At 45.4% G+C, this 11,453-nt stretch overlaps 1 protein-coding gene across 2 annotated transcripts in view; it reads right to left on the reverse strand.

Moving 5' to 3' along the window:
- The window catches only part of LRRC40 (leucine rich repeat containing 40), a 75,886-nt gene extending 65,603 nt beyond the window's left edge, over positions 1-10,283 (reverse strand). The window contains exons 1-4 of one of the 2 annotated variants that reach the window (XM_088466542.1): positions 10,123-10,283; positions 3,655-3,836; positions 2,201-2,274; positions 1,838-1,967 (exon numbers count right to left, since the gene is read on the reverse strand). In XM_088466542.1, the coding sequence (XP_088322668.1) occupies positions 1,838-1,967; positions 2,201-2,274; positions 3,655-3,836; positions 10,123-10,144 (408 nt within the window). In that variant the 5' untranslated portion in view covers positions 10,145-10,283. Of the gene's footprint in view, positions 1-1,837; positions 1,968-2,200; positions 2,275-3,654; positions 3,837-9,993 lie in introns of both variants that reach the window. The other variant, XM_088466541.1, reaches the window with a different exon arrangement.
- Positions 10,284-11,453: the final 1,170 nt, after the last annotated feature.

Genomic DNA, 11,453 nt, shown 5'->3' on the forward strand with positions numbered 1-11,453 from the left:
TAGGGAGAGTGGACCCAGTGCATCCTGGGAGCTAAAAGCTTTAACTGCGTGGGGCCCGAATTTGGTTCCCAACCTATACCCCAAGTTAACCCTGTGGACCCCTATGGATCCTGAAGTAGAAAGACGCGTCAAAGCGTGAATCTGGATGGAGCGTTGGATAGTTCAAGTAGTGCACGGACCGGCTTCCACGTCCAGCGTGGTGGGCGAAACAACGCTCCGGAACCCAGCGAGCTATAAGGAGGAAGGGAGAATATAAAAAAAGGGGGACCCCCACTTTTATCTACACGCCGTGAGTACTCACAAACTTCTCCCTACTTAAGCGGGTTTCGGCTTATGGTACAACATATGAGCTGCCGGTGGTCACTCACTTTGCCCAAGCTGCATGGTATTCACCTGATCCACGTTTTTGCCATACTGCACTTTTAAAGTTGTTTACAAAGGGTTTTATTCAGCTGGGATGACCGATTACATATGAGATCTGAATCTACTACCAGGAGCCTATACAGTGTTTTAAGTACACAGAGACTGTTACACCGAACGCTGTTATAATATAACCAAATATTTATTGTGTTGCTGCTAAGAGCCGGATATCCAGCAGGGACGGCTGAAAGCACATGATATATGATTCTGTCATCAGGAGTCAGTACATGACTTTGGTTTAAAATACGGAGACTGTTACACGGAAGGCTACAATAATAGACCAATTGTCATTTATTTACGGGCAAACTCCTACTATAATCAGGATATCCCTGTATAATTCAGCCATATCCTGCTCGTCACATCACTCGCTGTTAGGAGCGGTCAGTAAACTGAATTTGAGCGATTACTTTACAGCTGTACAATTGAATCAGTCTCTGCATTACCTGCAAGAGGAGCACAGTGGTCAGTTTTATTGTCAGCCATATGGCAAAATAATCATACCTACATTTGATACATTGTTTGTATATTTATTTAGGTTACTGTATGTATGTAATGTTTAGTCTTCTATGTTTCTATCTAGTCATTTGTCTTTTTATGCTTAATGTTTATTAAATAATTTGTTTCTTTTTTATATTTATACACATCTCATTGTCACTTATTATTCACTGATCGCAGTGATTTTACTGTAGTGTCAGCGCGGAGTATCGTTCCCTTTATTTGTTATTTCTATTTCTGCAAACGCACACAGAGTTTGCTTACTCCGCTGCATCACTTCAGTAATGTATCTATAATAGGTTCCAGCGCCAGATATCGATTGTTGTATTTCCAATTAACCATGATTGTTAACGGTGTGCATCCGCCACCTTACCCCCAGCACTGCCTGTCCCTAACCTCCCCCTTGCCCCCAAGTCTACCCCAGCTATCTACCCTTGCCCCCTCCCTACCCTTAGTACTCTCTTACACCCAGTACGGCCCCAGCTGTTATCCACCCTTTCCCCCTTCCTAACCCCAGCGCTACCTCACCCTAGCCCCCTCCTTACCCCCCAGCACTGTTGCAATTGCTGTCTGCACTTACCCCTCCATACCGCAGCTCTGCCTGCCCTAACTCCCCTCCAGCCCCTGCTCTACCCTAACTTCTCTCTGCCTTTACACCAGCTCTACCCCAACTGCTGTGTGCCCTTAACCCCCTGTACCCCAACTGCTACCCCTGCCCCCAGCACTGTCCCAACTGCTGCTTGCCCTCAACCCCCATAATATGTGATGGGACCCAAAAACAGTGGAGCAGGACCCCAATTTTCCAAAGTGAGGGGTCCCTGGGACCCACAATTTTTACGCACAGCACGATCACTGAATTCTAGATTTTTTAAAAACAGGAACAATTTTTTAATGCATTGGCTTTTTATCATTATGAACTAACCAATTCTTCCAAAACGGCCAGCTGTCCGAGCGCGTCCGGTATTTCTTCTAACTGGTTCTGCTGGACGAGAAGGCTCTTGAGATTCTGCAGCTGCGCCAACTCTGCCGGAAGCGCTTTCAGCTTATTGTGACTGGTGATCAAGTAAAAAAGAAAAACACAATTTAAAATAGAAGTTTTCATAGGAATAAAAACCCAAACAATTATGATAAAAAAAAAAAAAAAACACCATATAGAAATGCCCACTGAAAAAAAAAAGAAGCGTGAAAATATCCCGCTATTTATACCAAAAGCGTCATATTATAGATTTATGCTACTTAATGAATGCGCAGAATAGGCTGCCAGAATTATTGGAATAGAATGTACCTAATATTCAACTTCTGTAGGTTTAGCAGCTCTCCGATTGCACTGGGAAGATCTGTCAGCAGATTGTCATGTACCTAGGAATATAAATCTGTATTTAATTCTGTATCTGCCCGTGTCTTTGGCATTTAATGTCCTGCTAGTTACCTACAATGTTTCTACTTTTGTTTATATAGAAGGCCTGATGTGTAGTTCATTTCAGGGATACCAAGTTAGGGATGAAAATCGGAAAACAGACCAATGTTAATGCTTTTGCCGTCAAATACTGGGTTTGCGACAGTTGCCAGCCATCGGAAGCTTTTGTCTGGTGCCAAGCCAATGGCTGCCAAGCTTGTATTCAAGTGGCATCTGCAGCACAGCACAAAGCTCTGACTTCTGTGCATGCACAGTTTCACCATCAATGGTTTTACCATCGAATGGTTTGTATTCAATTGTAACTTGTCAACGCATCGCACGATTTGATGTTGGAAACTTCCGATGTTCATCCCCATTTTAAGTAACACAGAGCACAAGTATCTCGAAAATCTTCTAAACCTTGTGACAAGCTGCCTGGTACCTGACACAATTCACCATTCTCCTGTAGTACCATCTGTACCAAAACACAAACACTGACTGGTGAGACAGCAGTTGAGCAGTGTATGCAGGAGCGTCAAGCGTCTTTTCGGGCATTTTTTTACCTTCAAATGCGTCTTATTCGCTCAGTGATGCGCATATATAGTACAAGCAGCTTCTGCTGATTAAAATGATATGCGTCATGCCTATATTATGTGTGTGTGACTGCGGGTGTATCTGCATGCTAAACACAGCCGCTGACACTGTAACATAGCAATTTGCATGCACATACACCCGCAGACGCACAGAGACAATTTAATCAGCAGAAGCTGCTTGTGCTATCTATTCACATCGTTGTGCAAATAAGACGCATTGGAACATAAAAAGAAGCACAAAAAGACGCTCGGCGCTACCGAGTCACTCCACGGCATGCCGCGACTAGAAGGGCTGTTTAACGCGCCAGGAGGCTAGATGTATGTGGACCCATTTGTAGTATAAATTTTAATCTGGAGGCCAGATTATGATGACCCACCTGTCCTCAATGGACTCAACATCTACTTGCTCACTGCTTTTAGGGGAGGCCACTAGGTGCAGTCACTGTATCATGATGCCCTTAACAGCTCTCAGTTAGTGTTGATATGTAAATATTAGCAGACAAGCGTTATGCGCATTCACAGCTCCCAGTGGTGCCATCTACAAGTAATGGGCACGTGGGGTCTCAAACCCCCAATGTTTATACCGCAGTCCGGTCTTCCGCCAACAATTTCTGTACATTATAGTTATGTAAAAGAACAGTTTAATATTTAAAAATGTGCTATTCTGTGAAGAATGATCCCTAAGAAATTTGTAACAGCACAATCTCAGTGTATCCAGCGGTATTCCCAGTAACCCCAACTCAGACTTACATCTAACACCACAAGAGCAGGAAGCAGCCTGATCTCTTCGGACAGTGACTGCAGTTTATTGGAAGCCAGAATCAGCTTTGTCAGATCAGTCTGTTCCCACCACCGGTCAGACCCGTCGAACTGTACGCTTGTCTTGGCCTCCTCTGGCGTGTCCAAATTTATTCTCCAAACACTCACTGGAACTAAACAGAGGATGGCATGAAAATACATTTCAGAAACATTAACTTGGTAACTGCAATGCGAGTACCTTGCCAAGAATCAAAGTTTATAACAAAATCAAACAATAGTCAACTGCCCAAACTTCCGGCGACCAGTTCGGTCATGATAAGTGAAATTGGTTACAATAGTTATGAGTAAAAAAACCAATCCCAGTATGCGTCAGATCGGGACTGATGATGTTGATTGTGACTGGTGGAATGTGAGGTCACATGATGACTTATCTGACCGTGTTTGCAGTCATTGTCCAACTGTACTAACTGGGTATCACAGGATCCGGTTGTCTGGCCTTACGAATATACGAACTGGTCAAATGTCACAAGCGTGTGGCCAAAGTGGACAAAGATGCAGGGTCTAGGGGAGGGTATGCCTGTATTACAAGCCTCAGAGGTGCCGTATTACAGCTTGTGCATGGGAAATGTCACTACGCGTTAATCTTCCTTGCTGGCCTGTAAGCAGTGACAGTGGCACTATTTAAGCACGGTTAATAGTAAATATTTTTGTGAAAGTTACTGTGTTTACTTAAATATTGCACAAGAATAAGTCTTGACAAAACATAATGAGATAATATACTATAAATAAGTACCTATAAAAATAAGTGTGTGTGTGCAGGGTAAATACTGGATGATTTTGCATGTAGCCAACAAATAACCCTGCAATTTAGATTTGAGTTTGGACACGCCCCCTCCCACATCTAAATCTCTCCGCACATTTTTAGGGCCTACTCAAACAGGTGCGAGAATACCGAAAATCTTTTTCCTGCAAGTGCGGGAATTTTGCTATTCATTTAGGTGCGGGGTTTTTAATTTTTTGAGTGGTGGGAGGTTTTATTCCTCGCTGCATCAGAGTAGGACCAATTTTTCCTGAAAACCATATCTTTAAAAACAATAAATCGGGAATTGCTCTGAGGCTCCTGAGGCACTCCCCCCACAACTAATTAAGCAATTGGAAGTTTCCAGTTAGCTTAGTCAGTGACCTTCCGAAGCAGTGTCTTCTTCATCCAGGGTGTCGGGACCCGGTCTTCTGCAGAAGCATGTGTGGTAAGTATGTGTGAGTGTCTGTGCGACCCCCGTGTGTGTGTGTAAATCTCCCCGGAGGCAGCAACAGACAGAGCTACAACTCCCAGCAGCCACCTCCCCAGTGCAAAGATGGAGGGGAGATGACCAGGAGTCGCGGAGACCACCGGACCAGTAAGTATTTCTTTCCTTTTTTTTTTTTTGTCGCACCGCTGGGTTTTCAGTGCTGACAACCCTGCATGCATTTTTTGTTTTTAGGATACCAACACCTTTTGGTCGGTATCCTAACTCTCCCCCTCTCCCGAACCCTCCCCCCTTAGTGTCTAACACGTTCCCTCCCCCTAGTGCCTAACCCTCCCCTTATCCCTGCTACTTACCTTCGGGATGTCGGCACCAGGATTCTGACAAGTGTTGGGATTCCGGCATCGGCATTCTGACCGCCAGCATCCCATTTGTAGGGGATATTTAACATATCCCGTTTAAATTGCATAATTTGGCCAATAAAGACATGTCAATTTTCAGGGGAATTTCTCTAAAAAGCTCAATGGATTAAATAAAGTGGGACAGGTAGGGAGAGGTGTAAATGATGTGGGGACAGGTAGGGAGAGGTGTAAATGATGTGGGGACAGGTAGGGAGAGGTGTAAATGATGTGGGGACAGGTATGTGGAGGTGTAAATGATGTGGGACAGGTATGTGGAGGTGTAAATGATGTGGGACAGGTATGGTGAGGTGTAAATGATGTGGGACAGGTAGAGTGAGGTGTAAATGATGTACAGGTAGGGTGAGGTGTAAATGATGTGGGACAGGTAGAGTGAGGTGTAAATGATGTGGGACAGGTATGGTGAGGTGTAAATGATGTGGGACAGGCAGAGTGAGGTGTAAATGATGTGGGACAGGTATGTGGAGGTGTAAATGATGTGGGACAGGTAGGGTGAGGTGTAAATGATGTGGGACAGGTATGGTGAGGTGTAAATGATGTGGGACAGGTATGGTGAGGTGTAAATGATGAGGGACAGGTATGTGGAGGTATAAATGATGTGGGACAGGTATGGTGAGGTGTAAATGATGTGGGACAGGTAGGGTGAGGTGTAAATGATGTGGGACAGGTATGTGGAGGTGTAAATGATGTACAGGTAGGGTGAGGTGTAAATGATGAGGGACAGGTATGGTGAGGTGTAAATGATGTACAGGTAGAGTGAGGTGTAAATGATGTGGGACAGGCAGAGTGAGGTATAAATGATGTGGGACAGGTATGTGGAGGTGTAAATGATGTGGGACAGGTAGGGTGAGGTGTAAATGATGTGGGACAGGTATGTGGAGGTGTAAATGATGTGGGACAGGTATGGTGAGGTGTAAATGATGTGGGACAGGTAGAGTGAGGTGTAAATGATGTACAGGTAGGGTGAGGTGTAAATGATGTGGGACAGGCAGAGTGAGGTGTAAATGATGTGGGACAGGTATGTGGAGGTGTAAATGATGTGGGACAGGTAGGGTGAGGTGTAAATGATGGGGGACAGGTAGGGTGAGGTGTAAATGATGAGGGACAGGTATGTGGAGGTGTAAATGATGTGGGACAGGTATGGTGAGGTGTAAATGATGAGGGACAGGTATGTGGAGGTATAAATGATGTGGGACAGGTATGGTGAGGTGTAAATGATGTGGGACAGGTAGGGTGAGGTGTAAATGATGTGGGACAGGTAGGGTGAGGTGTAAATGATGTACAGGTAGAGTGAGGTGTAAATGATGTGGGACAGGTAGAGTGAGGTGTAAATGATGTGGGACAGGTATGGTGAGGTGTAAATGATGTGGGACAGGCAGAGTGAGGTGTAAATGATGTGGGACAGGTATGTGGAGGTGTAAATGATGTGGGACAGGTATGGTGAGGTGTAAATGATGTGGGACAGGTATGGTGAGGTGTAAATGATGAGGGACAGGTAGGGTGAGGTGTAAATGATGTACAGGTAGAGTGAGGTGTAAATGATGTGGGACAGGTATGGTGAGGTGTAAATGATGAGGGACAGGTAGGGTGAGGTGTAAATGATGTACAGGTAGAGTGAGGTGTAAATGATGTGGGACAGGTAGGGTGAGGTGTAAATGATGTGGGACAGGTATGGTGAGGTGTAAATGATGTGGGACAGGTATGGTGAGGTGTAAATGATGAGGGACAGGTATGTGGAGGTATAAATGATGTGGGACAGGTATGGTGAGGTGTAAATGATGTGGGACAGGTAGGGTGAGGTGTAAATGATGTGGGACAGGTATGTGGAGGTGTAAATGATGTACAGGTAGGGTGAGGTGTAAATGATGAGGGACAGGTATGGTGAGGTGTAAATGATGTACAGGTAGAGTGAGGTGTAAATGATGTGGGACAGGCAGAGTGAGGTATAAATGATGTGGGACAGGTATGTGGAGGTGTAAATGATGTGGGACAGGTAGGGTGAGGTGTAAATGATGTGGGACAGGTATGTGGAGGTGTAAATGATGTGGGACAGGTATGGTGAGGTGTAAATGATGTGGGACAGGTAGAGTGAGGTGTAAATGATGTACAGGTAGGGTGAGGTGTAAATGATGTGGGACAGGCAGAGTGAGGTGTAAATGATGTGGGACAGGTATGTGGAGGTGTAAATGATGTGGGACAGGTAGGGTGAGGTGTAAATGATGGGGGACAGGTAGGGTGAGGTGTAAATGATGAGGGACAGGTATGTGGAGGTGTAAATGATGTGGGACAGGTATGGTGAGGTGTAAATGATGAGGGACAGGTATGTGGAGGTATAAATGATGTGGGACAGGTATGGTGAGGTGTAAATGATGTGGGACAGGTAGGGTGAGGTGTAAATGATGTGGGACAGGTAGGGTGAGGTGTAAATGATGTACAGGTAGAGTGAGGTGTAAATGATGTGGGACAGGTAGAGTGAGGTGTAAATGATGTGGGACAGGTATGGTGAGGTGTAAATGATGTGGGACAGGCAGAGTGAGGTGTAAATGATGTGGGACAGGTATGTGGAGGTGTAAATGATGTGGGACAGGTATGGTGAGGTGTAAATGATGTGGGACAGGTATGGTGAGGTGTAAATGATGAGGGACAGGTAGGGTGAGGTGTAAATGATGTACAGGTAGAGTGAGGTGTAAATGATGTGGGACAGGTATGGTGAGGTGTAAATGATGAGGGACAGGTAGGGTGAGGTGTAAATGATGTACAGGTAGAGTGAGGTGTAAATGATGTGGGACAGGTAGGGTGAGGTGTAAATGATGTGGGACAGGTATGGTGAGGTGTAAATGATGTGGGACAGGTATGGTGAGGTGTAAATGATGAGGGACAGGTATGTGGAGGTATAAATGATGTGGGACAGGTATGGTGAGGTGTAAATGATGTGGGACAGGTAGGGTGAGGTGTAAATGATGTGGGACAGGTATGTGGAGGTGTAAATGATGTACAGGTAGGGTGAGGTGTAAATGATGAGGGACAGGTATGGTGAGGTGTAAATGATGTACAGGTAGAGTGAGGTGTAAATGATGTGGGACAGGCAGAGTGAGGTATAAATGATGTGGGACAGGTATGTGGAGGTGTAAATGATGTGGGACAGGTAGGGTGAGGTGTAAATGATGTGGGACAGGTATGTGGAGGTGTAAATGATGTGGGACAGGTATGGTGAGGTGTAAATGATGTGGGACAGGTAGAGTGAGGTGTAAATGATGTACAGGTAGGGTGAGGTGTAAATGATGTGGGACAGGCAGAGTGAGGTGTAAATGATGTGGGACAGGTATGTGGAGGTGTAAATGATGTGGGACAGGTAGGGTGAGGTGTAAATGATGGGGGACAGGTAGGGTGAGGTGTAAATGATGAGGGACAGGTATGTGGAGGTGTAAATGATGTGGGACAGGTATGGTGAGGTGTAAATGATGAGGGACAGGTATGTGGAGGTATAAATGATGTGGGACAGGTATGGTGAGGTGTAAATGATGTGGGACAGGTAGGGTGAGGTGTAAATGATGTGGGACAGGTAGGGTGAGGTGTAAATGATGTACAGGTAGAGTGAGGTGTAAATGATGTGGGACAGGTAGAGTGAGGTGTAAATGATGTGGGACAGGTATGGTGAGGTGTAAATGATGTGGGACAGGCAGAGTGAGGTGTAAATGATGTGGGACAGGTATGTGGAGGTGTAAATGATGTGGGACAGGTATGGTGAGGTGTAAATGATGTGGGACAGGTATGGTGAGGTGTAAATGATGAGGGACAGGTAGGGTGAGGTGTAAATGATGTACAGGTAGAGTGAGGTGTAAATGATGTGGGACAGGTATGGTGAGGTGTAAATGATGAGGGACAGGTAGGGTGAGGTGTAAATGATGTACAGGTAGAGTGAGGTGTAAATGATGTGGGACAGGTAGAGTGAGGTGTAAATGATGTGGGACAGGTATGTGGAGGTGTAAATGATGTGGGACAGGTATGGTGAGGTGTAAATGATGTGGGACAGGTATGGTGAGGTGTAAATGATGAGGGACAGGTAGGGTGAGGTGTAAATGATGTACAGGTAGAGTGAGGTGTAAATGATGTGGGACAGGTATGGTGAGGTGTAAATGATGAGGGACAGGTAGGGTGAGGTGTAAATGATGTACAGGTAGAGTGAGGTGTAAATGATGTGGGACAGGTAGAGTGAGGTGTAAATGATGTGGGACAGGTATGGTGAGGTGTAAATGATGTGGGACAGGCAGAGTGAGGTGTAAATGATGTGGGACAGGTATGTGGAGGTGTAAATGATATGGGACAGGTATGGTGAGGTGTAAATGATGTGGGACAGGTATGTGGAGGTGTAAATGATGTGGGACAGGTAGGGTGAGGTGTAAATGATGGGGGACAGGTAGGGTGAGGTGTAAATGATGTGGGACAGGTATGTGGAGGTGTAAATGATGTGGGACAGGTATGTGGAGGTGTAAATGATGTGGGACAGGTATGTGGAGGTGTAAATGATGTGGGACAGGTAGGGTGAGGTGTAAATGATGGGGGACAGGTAGGGTGAGGGGTCACTGATGGGCACAGCATCCAACACACATGCCCCTGTCACCACTGGCACAGTATCCCCCCTCGTGCCCCTGCCCCCTCACCCTCACCCTCGGCCAGGCCTCTCGCTGACAGATTTAGTTGGCCGCTTTTCCTGGCTGCATTAATCAGTCCCTGGGGAACCGCCGGCTCCTTGTCTCTCTGGTCGGTGAAACCAGCCCGGGAGTTCAGGGCCGTACCTCCCGTCTTGAACCGAGACATGATGGCCGGGATCCGAGCTGGTGACCTGCAGTGCAGACAAGCCTAAATTCAAACTCAGGGAACCCGCCCGGACCTGTCACCGCCGGGGAGTCTCAAGATGGCGCCCGGGACAGAGCGGGAGTCCCAAGATGGCGCCTGTGTCTGTGCGGGGTAGTACATCGCCCTTATCCGTCTATTCAATGTGATTCTGTACATATCAGTCAGGGAGTATCAGTGTTATCAGAAGCCTGTGCTGGGAGAGTCAGGTGCAGCATTATTATATTATCACCTTCTACACAGACAGGGGACTGCTCCACATGTTATATATTACATCACCTACTACACAGGCAGGGGACTGCTCTTATATACATGTTATATATTACATCACCTACTACACAGGCAGGGGACTGCTCTTATATACATGTTATATATTACATCACCTACTACACAGGCAGGGGACTGCTCTTATATACATGTTATATATTACATCACCTACTACACAGGCAGGGGACTGCTCTTATATACATGTTATATATTACATCACCTACTACACAGGCAGGGGACTGCTCTTATATACATGTTATATATTACATCACCTACTACACAGGCAGGGGACTGCTCTTATATACATGTTATATATTACATCACCTACTACACAGGCAGGGGACTGCTCTTATATACATGTTATATATTACATCACCTACTACACAGGCAGGGGACTGCTCTTATATACATGTTATATATTACATCACCTACTACACAGGCAGGGGACTGCTCTTATATACATGTTATATATTACATCACCTACACAGGCAGGGGACTGCTCTTATATACATGTTATATATTACATCACCTACACAGGCAGGGGACTGCTCTTATATACATGTTATATATTACATCACCTTCTACACAGACAGGGGACTGCTCTTATATATACATGTTATCTTCTACACAGACAGGGGACTGCTCTTATATATACACTGTACATATTATATTACATCACCTTCTACACAGGCAGGGGACTGATCTTAAATATACACTGTACATGTTATATTACATCACCTTCTACACAGGCAGGGGACTGATCTTATATATACACTGTACATGTTATATTACATCACCTTCTACACAGGCAGGGTGCTGCTCTTATATATACATGTTATATTATATCACATTCTACACAGACAGGGAGCTGCTCACATATACAGGTTTTATTACAATACCACCTTCACAGACAGGGAGCTGCTCTTATATACAGGTTTTATTACAATACCACTGATACCCCTTTTCCACTGGCCAAAATATCCGGGCTATTGCAGTGTCAACCCGG

Source organism: Taudactylus pleione, unplaced genomic scaffold (assembly GCF_031769625.1).
Source record: "Taudactylus pleione unplaced genomic scaffold, aTauple2 ptg003505l, whole genome shotgun sequence".
Taxonomy (NCBI): Eukaryota; Metazoa; Chordata; class Amphibia; order Anura; family Myobatrachidae; genus Taudactylus; species Taudactylus pleione.